General features: G+C 57.0%; 1 protein-coding gene and 1 long non-coding RNA gene across 2 annotated transcripts in view; one reads left to right on the forward strand and one right to left on the reverse strand.

Moving 5' to 3' along the window:
* Positions 1-299: 299 nt before the first annotated feature.
* On the reverse strand, positions 300-7,930 carry LOC102025046. Its single transcript, XR_264859.2, has 3 exons — positions 6,666-7,930; positions 4,794-4,998; positions 300-378 (listed from the first exon to the last, which is right to left on the reverse strand). It is a non-coding gene; the product is annotated as an uncharacterized LOC102025046 (long non-coding RNA).
* Positions 7,931-8,157: 227 nt separating this feature from the next.
* Positions 8,158-16,915, forward strand: part of Per2 (period circadian clock 2) — a gene marked incomplete at its 3' end in the record, with an annotated part of 37,465 nt that continues 28,707 nt past the window's right edge. Inside the window, 5 exon segments of the mRNA XM_005411189.2 lie at positions 8,158-8,358; positions 9,405-9,529; positions 14,710-14,946; positions 15,627-15,689; positions 16,449-16,603. Of these exon segments, the coding sequence (XP_005411246.1) occupies positions 8,248-8,358; positions 9,405-9,529; positions 14,710-14,946; positions 15,627-15,689; positions 16,449-16,603 (691 nt within the window). The 5' untranslated portion in view covers positions 8,158-8,247.

A 16,915-nucleotide genomic window follows, 5' to 3' on the forward strand; every position in this document is an offset into this window, starting at 1 on the left:
CTCAGCTCATCTATTCAGTGCCCCCCGCCTTGCTCTCAGGCCGCTTCTGACGCTGACACAGGAGGTGTCCTCTGCGGCTCTGCACCCTTGGTCATCAGGTTCCGGCCTTTGCTCAGCAGCCTCCGCTCGGCTCTGGGAGATGTGAGCTCCTGAGCAGCCTGCGAAGGCTCGGCTTTCAAACTTCGCTGCAGTGGGCGGTAACTGTCCCATGCGCAGGTCTCCAGGCCCAGCATCAGGTGCTTCCTTGCCCGTTGTCACTGTGTGGCCCTTGTCACCGCTGGCTCATGCCAGTCCGCACTGCCTGCCTGGCCCAGCCATCCACAGGCGGAAGCACCGGTAGTCATGATGCCACTGCTGACAGGTTACTGCAACTTCCTTCTGTGAAGGGCCAGAGAGTAAAGAACTTTCTCTGCAGCACATTGTCCCCTCGCTGAAGGCCAGCTTTGGCCTGCAGGCCATAGAGAGACGGCCTCTAGTCAAGAGAGTCCCGCTTACCACTAGGAATGGAGACCCTGTCACCTACATGTCCTCTCCCCACCCCTCCCCACCCCCCAATCTGGTGACGAGGGGAGGTGTGTGCCCCTTTAAGAGGTGGAGTCAGTCCTCAAGGGTGCAAAGGCCATTCCCATGGCACACCTGGTTAGTTCACAGCACAGGGCTGTTGTAGAAGAGTGAGCCTGGGCCCTCCCCCACTCAGCTTCCTACCGGGGACCTGCGCTCTCCTTCTCCATGTGCAGCCGCCATGGTGCTGTCTGCCACAAGAGCCTCACCCAATCTTGAACTTCTGGCCACCAGCTCTAAGCACTAGACAAACCTCTTTCCTGTATATAGCAGCCTGCCTCAGGTCTCTCCTTGTAGTCATGAAGCATGGACTGATGCAGGCAGGCAGCTGGGAGTAACCTGAGTGAGGGTCTGCTTCCTGGAACCTGTTCTAGTCTCTCATGTCTTAGTGTGGGGTCTGGAGGAAACAGAGCCTGGGGTTGGGATTCAGAAGTACACCTTGCTGGAAGGTGCAATCCCAGGATGCAAGAGAAGAAAATGTGGGTGCGACATTTCTGCACCGACTGCTGCTTCTGGGTGGGCCACACGGGGTAGACCAGATGTACCACAGTTCACGTGCTAGGCCTATACACCCCTCTGAACTGACGGAACAAAAAGCCTGACCTTGAGTGTTTGCCCAACTGAGGACAAAGGGCAAGGGAGCTTATCGGCTGACTCTCCTGCCTCTGCCTGTCACGGGTCAGGTATAAGAACGCTGCAGCCCAGCACAGGGCTGCTCTATCAGTACCTCTCAGCCAGCACTGATAGCCCTTGGAGCTCAGGGTCTACAGGGCCCCCATAGGGAGCTCAGGGGACAGGGTCTCCCCCTCTGAAGACTCAGTCAAAGCATAGGGAAGCTGGAGAGACCAACCTCCCAGGGCCAACGCAGAGTCACAAGAGTTTCCATTTCACAAGTATCAGAGGGACATAGAGCTGTGCGGAGGACCTCAGGGAGGACAGTGGAAGAGCAGCTCTCCAGCCTCCCTGCCAGGGCACCTGCTGGTCCATGCTGTCCCTTCTCTGGCTGCACTGGGCTTCACAGTTCTCCCCCAAGCTGCCCACATGATCACGTCCCTTCCACCTGCAGTGCCTTGGGCCTCTTTGTCACCTCCCCGGTCCCCAGCCTGCCCTGGCTAAGGGTTCTGCAGTTCCTTGATCACAGCCATGGCTACAGAGTTCTGCGTGCACAACCCAGGGATGAAGGCCTCCGTGGGAACTCCAGCCTGCCGGCCCCTTCTCTCACACCCCCCAGCCTGTCTCAGAGATCCAAGCCAGTCCCTGGGCTTCTGTGTTTCCAGCTCTTCCATGAAGGCCAGGCACGTGGCAGCTGGGAAGACCGTTCTGTCCTTAGTAGTGCTGCAGCCTGGAGGGACAAGGCCAAAGACAACACCTACCGGGGCCCTGCTGAGAGGAAGTCACAGGCCCGAGTCCGGAGCCACTCCTGGGGTGCTTGCTTGCTGGCTCACTGTGTAACCATGCTCACTCAACAAGGCCCTCAGAGTGGCTATAGCCTCAGCCAGGATGCCCCAGTCCATGTCCATGGTCTCAGGGATCCCAGACAGCTATGCTGAAAGCTCTCAAGTTCCCTCTCCAAGAGGTGGGCGGGAAAGTCCACTACCACAGTCAGTCCAGACTGCTGACTCCGGAGCAAGAGCCCTGTGTTGGTGCCATGGCCTGCCACTGGGCTCATTCAGCAGCATCCAGCACACCCTTGCTTTGGAAGGCTCCCCTGGGTGCCAGCAGCAGCAAGGCCGAGGGAGGTGCTTTCTCCTGTGCACTCGGTAGTCCCCTGGGGAGAAGGATTAAGATGGTACTGGAGCAGCCCTCTCTCCCAGTGCTGACTCCACCACAGGGCCACCGCAGGCCAGGAGGCAAGAAGCACCAGGGCTTTGCCTGCTGCCAGGTGACCTGCCCTCCCCAGAGGTGCCATCCTCAGGATGGCCTAGTCAAATGGGTAAACTCCCACAAGCCTTGGTCCAGGGACAAATGGTGTACAAGGAGTGATCAAGAGTATGGCGAATGTTTAAATTTTTAAAATTTATTACCATAAAAAGCACATTGGCATCACCCCCCAAAAAAATATTGCCCCTCACTTCAAACACACTTATCCCATCATTCTTACTGATTTCTGAAGCAGCTCTGGAAGTCCTCTTTCATGAGTGTCTTTACAAGGTGTGATAAAAAATATAGTGAATGATATGACCAAGTACAATAGAAAAGCAGCTTGTAAAAACATGACACCATGGCCTCATCTACCTTAGTCACTGGCTCTGGTACCATGTGACCTCTGGCTCCTACTCAAAGTCAAAATGACCATAAAAGGTCAACATTTTATAGATGCAGGACGTTTAGGCAGCCAGGACAACACAACTAAAGACACTCACAAAGGAAGACTTCCAGAGCTGCTCCAGAAGGATGGCAGAATGATGGAGCAAGTGTGTTCAAAGTTAGGAGGAGGACTGTAAGGGAAATTAATGCCAATGTGTCTGTTACTGAAATAATTTTTTTAACCTAAACACACGGGGGAGGGGAAGCCAAAGGAATTAAGCTGTATTATATACATGTACCACCCCCATGATGAATACAAACATTATGTACTGCAAGCATGTGCCAGTAAGAATCTAAGAATAATAAACACACACCATCTTTCTTAATTGCTCTTTGTATTTTCCCTGTTGGGTACCAAACAGAAGCCAGCAGGAGAAGACAAACTCCAAGACACATGTGGCAGCTTGGGGCAACAAGCACTCCCTGCACGGGGCACCCTTGGGCTCTCTCCCAGAAGCACCGGGCATGAGGGCCCATGACTGGACAGAGGTGGGTTGGTGCTGGCCTGCAAGAGGGACCTGTGCCCCGGCCCTCATGGGCTTAGAGAGGCGTTCAGAGAAAGCAGAGACACCCGGGTAGCCACGTCACAAGGAGCTTTGGGGTGGGACGAATGTTCCCAGGAAGAAGAGAGATGCTGGGGCTTGGAATGGACCAGATGCAGGTAAGTTCCATAGCTCAGAAGACCAATAGGATGGCACCCTGACCAAGAAGAGTGACTTCTCCCTTAAAGAAGAGGATCCTCAGGAATGGGGGATCACCTAAAGCATATGGATCATACCAGACAAGTGGAGGTCACTCCAAGATGGAGGGTCACCTGAGACATGGTCACCTTAGACATGAAGGGTCAGTTTGGACACCAGATGTGCCTTAGTCAGGTTTGCATTACTGTAACAAATAACTAAGATAATCAACTTACACTGAGCAAAGGCTCATGGTTTTGGAGGTTTCAGTACATGGTTGGTTGACCCATTTGCTTTTGGGTCCATGGCAAGGTAACACTCAGCATGTGTGTGCCAAACAATTCATCCCATGGCCAATGTGAAAGACAAAGAGGAAGAGACAGGGTTCCACAATCCCTTTCAAAAGCACATTCGCAGGGAGCTAAAACCTCAGGCCAGTTCTGGCCTCTGAAAGGCTCTACCACCTCCTAGCAGAGCCATATTGGGCACCAAGCCTCTAATGCACAGGCATTAGGGGATATTCCCAATGCAAACTGTAGCAAGGCATCACCTTGTACACCAAGGTTACCCTAACCATGGAGAACACTCCATACATGGGAGTGTTATGGCTTGCATCTAGATGTCCCCCCAAACCTCATGTGCTTATAGGTGGAGCTTTTTGGAGCTGGCCGGATCTAGGGTGTGTGTGACTGGGAATAAGGGTGTATGGTACTATATTAGTCCACTGATTGGAATTACTGTTGTTCTGGATGGTACCACCCAGGGGGCTGGTAGCCTGGATGGGATCAAAGGGAAAGGTTGGCTGGCTGCTGCTGCTGCTTCTGCTGCTGCTGCTTGCTGCCTTCTGACTTCCCTGCCAAGGACAGTTTCTCCTCTGAGATGCCCCTCTGGCATGCTGCCCTACCGTAGAACCAGCTGACTAGGGACTGAAACTTCTACAAACTGTGAGCTACAATAAACCTTTCCTCCTTTAGGCTGTGGGTGTCATGTATTGTGTCCCAGCAATGAGGAAAGTGATCAGGACGACTAGGATCCCTCAGAGATGAGTATCACCACGGATATGAGGACCTTGTTGGTAAGCTCCTGTCCTTGAGCCCCCCTAGGAGAGTATTAGTGATCCCAAAACCCTGGGAAGGGGCTCAGGCTTCCAGAGAAAGCCTGACCCATAAATCAACTCATAAGTGCCTGAGGCAGACATGACCCAGCAACAGCTCAAAAGATGAGGGCCAGATGGCTGTCACCTACCATGGCTGTCACCACCCTCACCAAAGGACACAGCTTTCACCCTGGTGAAATCCTTGGTTTTTCTTCCAACGGCTTCATGACCAGGAAGTCTGAAGTAATCTCTTCTCAAGTGACTGATATTTTTTTCTTCTGTTAAAACCATGCCTTTATTTGCAAAGTTGCTAATAAGAGATGCTAGTCGGGTACACAGGTGATGGTGGGGTTCCTATAGCAACAAAGGGAGACGCCCATCAGTCAAACAGTAGACTCTCAGGCACTGCTTCTTATTTTTATTTTTGCTTAATATACAACAATAAAGAACAGGGTATTGTACAACAGAGACAAGGCTATGACAAATTAAATTAGTTAAAGATCTGTGAAAAACAGACGAGGTCCATCTGAAGGAGATATTTTTAAAGTAACAATAATCACCATGTATTAAAAACCTATTGCACTTGTGTATTATGAAACAAAACAAAACAAAACAAAATCTTGGGCCGGGGATTTAGTTCAGTAGCACAGCACCCGCCTGGCAAGCGTCAGGTCCTGAGTTTGATTTCCCAGTACCCAAAAAACCAAACCAAACAAAAATCTCTTAGCAAGTCACAATAGAAAGGAACTTTCCTTAAATGACAAAGGCCAAACCCAAAACACCCAAGCATTAGCAAACGTGAAGGGGAAGGTCCGAACACACTCTCCCTCCAGGGGACACCTGGCAAGGATGTCTGCTTTCATTGCTTCTGCTGGACACTCTTCAGAGCCCTGGCCTGTGTGTGCCACAAGGACTGTGATGCTGAGGACATCCATTCCCAAGAGCCGACGGGGCTGTGGATGGCAACACCCCAGGCAGGAGCTCCATGCAAACCCCACCCAGTCCCTCTTCACAGCCTCTTCTCCAGCAGGAGAAGAGAGTTGGGGCTGCACACTCATTGTTGATGGCTCACCCTCGTGACTTCCTGAGGGAAGACATATGAACACACACACACATACACACACACACACACACACAGAGTTCACACACTTCCCTCAAAGGACAGCGTTCTTGTATCTATATTTGAAAGTCAAGCAATCCTTCTCAGCAGCTAGCATGACCATGGTAAGATCTTCATGTTGGATCTTTTTTTGCGGGGTACCGGTAAACAAACTCAGGACCTTGCGCTTACCAGGCGGGTGTTTGTGCCACTGAGCTACATCCCCAGCTTCATGTTGGTTCTCAGCCTACCTTATGTCTAGCAGGAGCCACTGGCTCCTGGGCCAAGGATTCCTGATCTTTGGGGACAGGCAGGCCTTGTCTCACCCTGCTGGGGGCCTGGACACTGCCCATACTCTGGGAGCTCCACTATTTCAAGCACCAGGCACAAAGCAGGCTAGAATGAGGCTCAGGCCTCCTCATGTCCAGGGCCCTAGGGCCAGAGAGCTTGGCAGTGCCGCTGCCACCTTAGAAGGGGCTTTGCGGGCCACCTCCACCTCTTTGTTCAGAGGTAACTCTCTTCCCAGCTTCCTGTCCTTTCCCTTTCCAGCTTGCGCCCCAACGAGCCAACCCACAAACCATGCGGCCTACAAGAAGAGAAAGATCCTCGCAGATCCAGAACCTGGTGCATGGTTGGTGCTCAAGAAACACCTAGCTCAGTGCATGCGCAAGTGAAAGAGCCAGGAAGGGCATAGGCAAGAGCCCAGAGGCCTAGGTGTGAGGTCCGCTGGCAGGGCCCAGGCACGGACAACAGGGCCGGCTTGGCTGGGAGTGGGGCTGAAGGATGGGGCAGAGGCCAGCTGCTTTCACCAGCAGCGTCCCCAGGCAGGCAACACCCTGACTCATCAGCCTACTCCCACCCCCAGCAGAGGGGCTGGCTTTCTCTGGCTCACCCACCTCCCCCAGTACCAAGGGCAACTTACCAGGCCAACAGCTCTGTGCTGAAGGTAACGGCCCATCAGTGGTGGCTGGCTGGGAAAGGGTCCCCGTTGCTCCAACCTGACTGCCCCGCTCCAGCCATCTGTCCTCCTCTCCATCTTGACTCAGCAAGAATGGTGTTCATGGATTTGGCCTGCTCCTGGGGCTTCATACTCCACAACCTTCTTTTCTGTTGGAAGGATGGATGGAAGCTCCTGCCTGAGTCTGGCCTGTTCTCTCAGGACTTACACCCGTCCTGCACAAAACTGCCTCCACATCCGCCTCACCCAGCATTTCTTCTACATCACAAACTCCTTACAAACAGGGATCAAACAGGATGTATTTTTTTCATGGGTTACAGTTTGGGTCAACTGCTCCCACCCCACAGCCACGCATGGTGGTACAAACCTGTGATCCCAGGTCTCTGGGAGGCCAAGGCAGGAAGATCATAAGTTCGAGCCCAGACTGGCCAATTTAACAACTTAGTAAGCTCCTATTTCAAAATAAAAAGTAAAAAAAGGCTGAGGATATAGCTCAGCACAAAGTCCCTAGATTCAGATTCTAGGATCATCAAAAAAGTCCTCCCACAGGTCATGTGTGCAGAAGTAGAGCTTTTGCAAGGTGATTGGGCCACGTGGCACCAACCTGACCCCAGGATTAACCCACAGATGCATTCCTAGATGAATATGCCTGGTTGGAAGACGTGGGCCCTGGGGATGTAACCTGGAAGGGTGTTTTTGTTCTGGGGACCCTCCTCTTTCTCTGGCTTTTTTCCAGCACTTCCTGCTTCCTAACTGCCTTGAGGTAAGCAGCTTTCTTCCGCCAAATGAAACCTCTAAACTCTGAGCCAAGATAAACCTTTTCTCCTTTAAACCATATTTGCCAGATATTTTATCCTAGCAACAGAAAGGTGATTCATATAGCACACACACACCCCTAAGGGCCAGGTGTCAACAAACCTTTGTGGAGTGAGTGAAAACTTGAAATCAAAAGCAGATTAGATTCCAAGGAGTTCTAGAAGCCCACAGCATTGGAGAATTGCTAAAAGAACAGATTGCCCCAGTGGAAAGAGAAAAGGCTGCATTTGAGGAGGAAACATAGTATTAGGTTGCAGGCTGAATATGGAGCAAGACCAAAAAAAAAAAAAAAAAACTGGGCCTGCCGGGGAATCTGTGAGGTGGGGATGAGCTGTCTGTTTACTCTGGTTTCTGGAACAATGGAGCCGCCTCTGACGTCAATGCAACCCAGAAACAAAAGAGCTTTGGGGTGTGTGTAGGGTGCAGCTGGGCCTGGGTTTGCTTGGCATTTGGGTTGGAGTGTGTGTGTGTGTGTGTGTGTGTGTGTGCTGGGAAGGGGCGGCAGTCAGTGTAGGAGGCAGAGGAGGAGCGGCTGCCCGTCTGCAGTGGGAGCCACCAGCAGGATGCCCCGGGAACTGGGTATTGCCTCTTCTGCACACGAGAAGCTGTGCACTCCCTGGATGTGAGGTAGCAGCTCAGTTTGCCCACAAGCTGCAGGGTGGTAATTTTTTCTTCCCTGTCATCTTGGTTCCCCAGGAAAGCCCAGGAAGCTCAGGAAGTGTGGAGAGAGATGCTACAGGCCCAGCATCTCCTAGGACAAGGCCTGGGACCTTGTCCAGCTTGCCTCCCTCACCAGGCCCTACGTTTGCAGAGCCCACCAACTGTTTCCTGCGTCCTGCAAGTAAGTCCCAGGCTTAGTCCCAGGGGAAGCATCACACTCTCCCATGATCTTTGGGCAGGAGGCTGGGGGCTTATCAGGCCCCCCAAAGGACGCTCACTAAGAGAACAAGTAGCCTCACTGTCCCCAGGAGCCTGCCAGTCTTGGCTGGTGTGACTCTGTGACAGGCCCCTCTCCCACCCTTGAGGCTGGCCTCCTCCCTGGAGCTTCCAGGACAGCTCCCGCTCTCTCTAGACCCGATTCAGTATTCGATTGTTTCCTTTTGAGAAGGCCGTCCTCCGTCCCTGACGACGTGCCTGGGGGCGAGGACACCAGTCTTTCTTTTGTACCTCTTCACAGTAACAATAAGCCTATTTCCTAAACCCCAAATTGCAAAACATGGTTTCAAAAATAAGAAAGACGACTCAAAAGCCGGCTGTCCTGGCCAATCTGGGACAAGTGTCAACCACCGGCCCCCGGTGACATGGGTGGGCGTACACGCGGAGCTGCTGCAGGGCAGGCCGCCCTGATTGTCCCCACAACTCCAGAGCCTAGCGATGAATGAATGAGAGAGTTAATGAATGAAATGGATCGAGCGAACGAAGCATGTTCGCCTGGGGTTTCCCGCGGCCCTGGGGGCACGCTTCCGGCCTGTCAACTAGGGTGGCAGGTTCCCTGGGCCTGGGCTTCCTTGGAGAGCGAGGTGCGCAGCGAGATCCCATCTGGCGCCCGGCTCCCCCGCCCCGCAGTGGTACGCGCCACTCCGCGCTGTGTGAGCAGGCCGCAGCCGGGCGAGTTGAATGGAAGGCGCCGAGGCCGGAAGTGGAAAGGACCACTAGGGAGGACGGAGGGGGGGCTCGATCGCGCAGCGGCTTCATTGAGAACAGAGGCGATGAACATGGAGTTCCATGTGCGTCTTATGTAAAGAGAGCGATGGACGCCGCCACCAATGGGTACGCGGCTCTCGCAGGCCCGGCCCCCCCGGTATGCAGATGAGGCGGCTCCTCGGCCAATGGTTAACTCCGGGGGCGGGCTTGGCGCGCGCGGTCACGTTTTCCACTATGTGACAGCGGCGACCTGCGCGGAGCTGGCAGCGAGGAGAACCAGCTGCTCCGGCTGGCAACTGGCGATCGGGCCGGGCGGACGGACCCACGGGCCGAGGGGCCGACAGACGGGCAGGCCAGACGCGGCGGCGGTGAGTTCGCGGAGGGTGCGGAGGGCGGTGCGCAGACTGTCGGGCCGCTTACGTAACCGCTGGCCGGCGGGCCGGGCGGGGGTCCCGCGCCGGCCCAGCGCTTTCTGGGCCTCTAGACGCCCTCCTGACCCGATCGCGGCCGTCGCTGGGAGGGGTGTGCAGGACGCCGACCGGGTCATCCACGCGCGTTGAAACTCAGCAAGGTGGGTCTCAGTGGCCCCATTCTGCGGATGGAGAAACTGAGGTCCCCCGGGGTTAGACAGCTTGTCCAACACCACAGCGCTGCTGACTGCTGCCCCACACTGTCGTTCTTCAAACGATATTCTTTTCCAAGACACCCCACCACCCCCAAGGGAGGCCAAGAGAACTGGGGGTCAGTGCAACTGTCCCTGGGATGTAGGGGGTTCTGACAGCCCAGTCTGGGCCTGGGTAAGGCCAAGAGTGGGTCACTGCGGGGTCTCCTGGAGTGGGTGAGCAGAAGCAAGGAAGTCCCTGCGCCCAGCCAGGCCAGGAAACCCGGGCAGGGAGACCCACAATGCTCACGGCCCTGCCCACCCTGGACCGCCTGAGCTAGCTCCCTCACCCAGACAGACTGGGACCCCCTTGATATCCGACAGGCACATCTCCACCAGGCTGCCAAGGACAGACACGGACCAGGGGTGTGGGCTGCTGCCCGCCCCCCTCAGGGCCAGAGTGAGGACACCCTGGTTGCCAGGGTTTCTGAAACCTACACAGAGGGAGCCAGTCTGGAGGCTGATTCATAAGCAAGGAACAGCAGGGCCAGGAGGCTCCCTGGAAACGTGCAGTGCCACCCCTGGACCTGACAGGCAGCCAAACCCAGGCCCCTCAGGGCCTTCCCAGCACCCAGCTGGCATGCCCTCCCCCACATTAGGGACCCCAGCACGTGGCAGGCACCCCTCCCTGGCGTCTTTTACCTCCTTTGCCCGCCCAGCAGAGCCACTGGCCTCTGGCTTTGAAGAGAAGACGCCCACTGCCCCCCACCCCCGGGTTTCCGGTGTCCACTCCTGGCTGAGAAGGGACCTAGGTGTGCTGTGCATGTGGCTCCGCTGGAAACAGTGTTCGTGGAGAGGCGAATCCCCTTCCCCAAGTCGTGTGCCGTCGTGAAGCAAGGGACTCCTTCCCTTCACGAGCGGCGGCTGCGTGATGTGCCAACACAGGGATGGCACTGGGAGTGCTCGCGGCTGTGTGTCACTGTCACCGTGGTGTGATTCATTGGTACGGAGCTGGTGCGGCCGGCTCCCGGTGGAGGCTGGGGCCCTGGGTGGGGAGGAGAGCCCTGTGCCAGCCAGCAGCTTGGCACTGCGCCGGGCCTCGTTTCTTCGTCTGAAGGAGGGGGTCAGAGCCATTCAGTTCCAGAGTTCTGGGCTCCTGCACTCACAGATGACGTTTCCAGACACCAGCGTAGGAAACGGAGGTTTCTGACGACCCTGCCTCGGGCTCCCCTGGCGTCACCCTGTGAGGCTTGTTTGCAGAGGAAGTGGGACGGTTCCTGTCACCAGTGCTAGGCTCTCCACGCAGACCACGGGCTCTCCGCTGGGTGGCTGGTGGGATGTCCCGGTCTGGAGTAGGAGGAGCATGGTAGCTTTGACCTTTGTGAAACTGCCGTACTCAGTGAGACGGCCTCGCGGCTCTGCAGACCTCTGCGGCCTGCCCCGTGGGAAGTGCCCACCTTCAGACCCCCGGGAGAATGGGGCAGGGGAGTCTGCTGACCGCCCCCTGACCCCACACTTCCCTCTGGGCACTTGGCCCTCTTTCCTGCCTATGCCCGTTGTGCACGGCGCACTGCAAGCTGTGGTCGCTGGAGTTTCAAGGCCAGAGCACGCCAGAGGCAGTAAGTGTGCGCCAGCCCGGGGGACAGGCCAAGGCCACGGGATTGCCACGGGGTTGCCACGGCTGGCAGTCTGGGTAGGGTGGGTGCCGTGGCGCCCTCTTGGCCCCGAAGGGCTCTCCCTAGGAGTGATGTGAGGCACCAGGATCCGTTCACTGTGGTAAAGTAAGAACAGCTCTGGAACTGCGGGGGAGGGGGATCCCGCTACCCGCTGAGCGGCTCAGCCCGGACCTGGCATTATTGCTGTAACACAGGGTTCCTCGCCCTGTGTAAGGACTGAAGTGCACCTCGGGGAGCCTGGGGAGGCTGAGACGATGCCCTGTGTGCCTCCTTCCCTTCCGTATTTGGACAGGCCTGGCCACATTTTCCTCGGTTACCCAACCGTCACCATGGAGAGCGTGGCTGTTTATTTACCAGAACAAACATTTTCTCTGGATTACAGCAGGCTGGCCCCAGGGAGCAGGCTCAGAGCAGGAAGTAGAAACATGTTATAATAGCTGGGGTTGTAAAACGCCGCAGGCGCAGGCACACAGAGCAGGCTGTCTGGTGGTGTTATGTAAGGTGGGGAGCCGGCAGCGGGAGCCGGCTGGGGGAAGCCAACCCAGCGAGGGGCTGGGGGCAGCGGCGGGGTGTTCGTCAGGCTGTGACCGCCAGTGCACACAGGCGACCGCACTTCTCTCCAGAAGTGATCCTCAGGAGCGCTGGGCAGTTGCTGTTTTCTGAGGTCCCCGGGATGGTCTGTATTCCCTCAGCGGGCTGGAGGGGCATGAGCGGCCCTTTGTGGGCCAAGATGGCGCAGAAGCTGAGCTGGCCCAGGCTGTTTGCGTTCTCTCTGCGAAGGCTCAGCACGGAAAGTCTGGATAGCTGCCCTACAGAGGGGCTGTGCTGTGTCCTCCCAGGACTGAGCAGCCAGCCTCAGTGGCCCTGGACCTTGGCCCTGCTCCCCACCCCACTGGAGCCAGACTCCTGACGTCATCCCACAGCACTTTCTCAGCCCACCTCTGTCTGCCTGAGTGACCACGCCCAGGGCCCAAGCCCAGCCCTGTTCCTCAGTCTGACCGCTGTCCGGAGCCGGAGCCAGCAGGTGACAAGTGAAGCCAGGCTGTCCCGTCTCCTCCCCACCCCACCCGCCTCGCAGAACAGGTTCCTTGTGGGCAGCGTCCCGCAGGAGTGCACAGGCAAAGTCTGCCCTGGCCAGCACTGGGTTCGGCCAGCTTCGCACACCAAGGTCACCCACGAGCGCGTTGGTGCTGAGGGGTGCATTTTCTGTGATAGTGGGCTTTCTGACAAGCTGGCGCGGTTCGCTGCTCACATTTCTCCCGGGTCTGCATCATCCCCTTTGCAAAAAAAATCTTTTCCACCCAAGATAGTCTCTGCACTGGTGGATCCTACTCAGGCAGGCTCGCAGGGCCGGATCTGGGGGTGAGAACCAGCAGCCCCAGGAGTACCAGGCAGAGCCCCCAACACTGAAACTTCTCTCCTGTCACCCTTGTTTTCCTGTAGTGACTAGGAGTGATAACAAAAGTCACTTGTTGGACACTTGCTACATTGCAGGTGCTTGGCACACTTTGTACCCTGTAGCCTCCCAGCCACCGAAATAAGACAGGGACGGGTGTTAGTTCCATCTTAGAGATGAGGCGGCAAGGCACAGAGGCGGAGCACTTGTCCCGGGTCACACAGCCAGGAAGGGGTGGAGTCCGGTGAAACCCTGTCCTCCGGGGCCCGTTCCCTTGACCGCTCTGCTGAGCCCTCCCGTTGTCCTGGTGACCGAGTCACAGCAGAAAAGCCAGGCTGCTGGTCTGGGGCATGCAGACAAGACAGGGGGGCCTGGAGTGCTGGGGTCTGCAGCCCTCAGCACCCTGGACAGCTCTCAGTAGCACCAGGGCCCCAGGCGGGAGCCCCCAGGAGGACCCCTGCTCCCCCACCCACCCTGCAATCCGGCTCAAGTGTAAGTCAGACCTGGTGCACCCCCAACACCTCACCCAGTGAAAGCAGCTCTGCCTCTGCCCGCTTGGCATGCTGGACCCCTGACTCTGCCCGCCTGGCATCCTGGCCTCCTCCGTCTTCCTCAAATGGGTCAGGCACTCGCTGGCCCCAGGACCTTTGCCCTTGCTCCCCCTGCAGCAGCCCGCGCCCTGCCCACCTCTGGCCGGTGGTGTTGGGTCTTGAATGTGCAGTCTGGGGCAAGCCGGAAGTGGCAGTGCTTTCCCAGAGGGGCAGTTGCTGGGTGGCAAGAGGGAAGGACAGGGAAGTGGGGAAGGGGAGCTTGGTGGCACATGAGGTGGCGTCCTCCTGGGATGATGGCCTTCGTCACAGACACCTCATCACCAAGGCTGTCAAAGAAAGGAGGTGGGGAGGTGGGGAGGGGACAGAGGCTTCCCACCGGTTCATTTGAGGAGGGCTGTTCACGGGGGTTTTCAGCCAGCTCCTTCTGTTCTTGTCCCCCACAGTCCACATTCACTCCCGCCTCCTGGGGCCTCGGCTGGAGGCTGGGGGCTAAGGCCCGGGATCAGCACTCGGGAGGTCGGGTCAGAGCCACCTGCACGCAGGGCTGTCCCCTGAAACCGCACCCCTCAGCCCGGCTTGCCACTGCCTTGCAGTTCCTCCCGGGCCCTCATTCCTGGCCCAGGGATTCTGGCTCCTTGTTCTGCATCTGGGTACCCCGGGAAGGTGAGCCCCATGTGCACGGGGGAGATTCTCGCTGTGGCCTGCCATGAGGAAGCCCTGGGTGCCAGGCAGTCAGAGCAGTGGGCAGCAGGAAGCAGGGCTGTCCAAGTATGCGACCCCGGGCAGGGTGGAGCGTCAGCGGCTCCTGACCTTCAGGGTAACCAGAGGTCCCATTCTCACCTTGGTGCTGGGCCAGAACACAGTGCGGTGCTTGGGAGCCCAGGTGCAGGAAGGTGCCACACCCATCAGCCCCAGCCCTGTGGAGCCCACTTCCTAGACACCCTTGTCTCCCCACAGGCTCCACACCCACGGTGTGTCCTGGAACTCTGCTGTGCTGTGGCGGCCACACTTGCTGGACCTGCTGGCCACACACAGGGAGATTATAAAATGCAGGCTCCCAGGCCTGGCCGCCCATACAGGGCGACTCTATTCTTCACAAAGCTCCCGAGAGCTGGGTGGTGACTGTCAGTTGCTCGGCCTCAGGACCTCCATGCCAGGGCCAGGGGGCTGCCTTCCTGATCACAGCAGGGGGAGCTCGGAGACAGGAGCGAGGCTGGTGGTGCTGGTGTAAAATGTGCTGAGAGATGCAAGGGCTGCTCCCCTTGCCTGCACCCTCGGGCGTCCCCTGCACGCTTTCTAATGCCTGACGACATTCCTCCTGCAGCTTCTCCAGCATGAATGGATATGTGGAATTTCCCCCGAACCCCAGCAACCCCACCAAGGAGCCCCTGGAGCCCCGGCCTGGCCAGGCCTTGCTGCAGGAGGATGTAGACATGAGCAGCGGCTCCAGCGGAAATGAAGCCCCCGAGAACTGCTCCACGGGGCAGGACTCACAGGGCAGCGACTGCGATGACCATGGGAAGGAGCTGGGGATGATAGTGGAGCCGCCCGATCCCCAGAGGTGCGGCAGTGGCCGGGTGCTGTGGCTGCTTCCTCTGAGCATCCCAGGTCCCTTGTGACAGGCCTGCTTCTGCGCCTTTCAGTCAGGGTCACCGAGTTTTCCAAGATAACTGAAAGGTTTTTTTGGTTTTTGTTTTTGGTCTTTTGAGACAGGTGCTCTCTATGTAGCTCAGGCTGGTCTTGAACTGTGTAGTCCAGGCTGGCCTCGAACTCATGGCAATCCCCCTGCTTCAGCCTCCCGAGTGCTGGTTTGCCATCTCACCCAGCTCCCGAAAGTCTTGATACTCAGAGTAACTAAAATGTGCAAGGACCCTTCCTTGCTAATGAGGACGTCAGTGTACGTTTCAAGTCTGTGGCAGACAGGGGCTACGTGGAATGGCACCCTGGGAGGCTGCAGGGCCAGGTGGCCCAGCTGCAGTCCTGGCACTGACGGGGCCATTAGAGAACGTGCCTGGCCACTTTGGCCTTGCGTTTCCGTCTCCCAGCTCCTAGCTGTCCTGCCAGCTGACCTCGCGCATGCGAGGCAAGCGCTGTACCTCAGAGCTGCCCTCAAGCCCGCCTTGTGTTTCCGGGTCCTCTTGCCCCTGCGCGGATGACCTGTGCTGTGCTGGCTGCTGGGTGGGAGGAGGTTCACGGAGCACACCGTTACCTGAGGTCCATTTTCTCCTGTTCGCACTCCAGGGCCTTTAGCCTGATGATGGCGGAGCCTGAGCCCAACCTGTCTACCAGCGGGAGCGGCTGCAGGTGAGGCCCCCACGACTCCTGCCTCGCACCCCAGAGGCCCAGAGGGTAGTAGGAAGGCCAGGTCCAGGGAGTGAGGCGACACTGTCCATGTTCCGCCCAGGCCTGCAGGCCTGCACGGCTGTCCAGGCGCCCACTGTCCCTGTGACTTCTCAGAGCCCTTGAGTTCAGCTCCAGCTCCCACTCCCAGAGCTCCTCCCAGCCCTCCCGAGTCCCAGGCTTTCCTCAGGAGCTTTCTCCCTCTCTGGGTGTTTGTGACCAGTTATCCTTATGCACCCAGACATTTGCTGTCACCTCTGGCACAAAATCCACTCTTAACCCTGAGCCCAGGCCCAGGTGTCCTGTTGTCCTCTCCTCTCTGTGTACTTCTCAAGGTCCCCTTTCTCTCCTCTGCACTCCTGGTCACTGTGCTGCCCTCTGTCCCTGCCGTGCAGTACTTTTCTCATGGGACAGGGAAAATGGGCGCAGCTCAGTGACAGGCAGCCCTTCCTGGCGAGAGCCAGCTCTGACCCTGGGGAGAGCGCCCCAGCAGGGACTTCTTCAGCGTCCACAAAAGTCAGCACAGGGCTTCTTTCCGAGGAGTTGTCTCCAGCAGTGTCCCCAGACATTTTTGGCCACTGTAATTGGCAAGGGTGCTGTTGTGCCCCGGTGGGTGAGGCCATGAACACCTCCAAGAGCCCCGCAAGAGCCACCCTGAGCACGTTTATCCAGAAATCACGTCAGGGAGTTCACCTGTGATCGCCTCTGTCTTGACTTTCACAGTAGCAAGGCGTCCGCCAAAGTAGAGACTCACAAAGAGCTGATAAAAACGCTGCGGGAGCTGAAGGTCCACCTCCCTGCGGACAAGAAGGCCAAGGGCAAGGCCAGCACACTGGCCACCCTGAAGTACGCCCTGCGGAGTGTGAAGCAGGTGAAAGGTATGTGCTCCTCTCGCGGCCGCACGCCTGCAGGAGTGAGTCCCAGCCCCTGCATGGAGCGAAAGTGCTGGCTTTCCGGAGCTTGTTGCTGAAACAGCAGGGCCGGGTGACAGCCTGCCGAGGTCGCAGCTGGCTGGAAACCTTGGTGCACTAGAGGTTTTCTGTTGCCCTGGACTTGTAGGGAAAAAAAAACAACAGACAGAAAGCTGATGGTGAAAAGAATCTTCGAGGTGTGAGCAAAAATTACATTAAATGTTTAAATATTTAAAAACTTTTTAAAGTAAGAGATGTTGTCTTTAATCTCCCTCAAAA

This window comes from Chinchilla lanigera, unplaced genomic scaffold (genome assembly GCF_000276665.1).
Source record: "Chinchilla lanigera isolate Chin_1 unplaced genomic scaffold, ChiLan1.0 scaffold00141, whole genome shotgun sequence".
NCBI classification, from domain to species: Eukaryota; Metazoa; Chordata; class Mammalia; order Rodentia; family Chinchillidae; genus Chinchilla; species Chinchilla lanigera.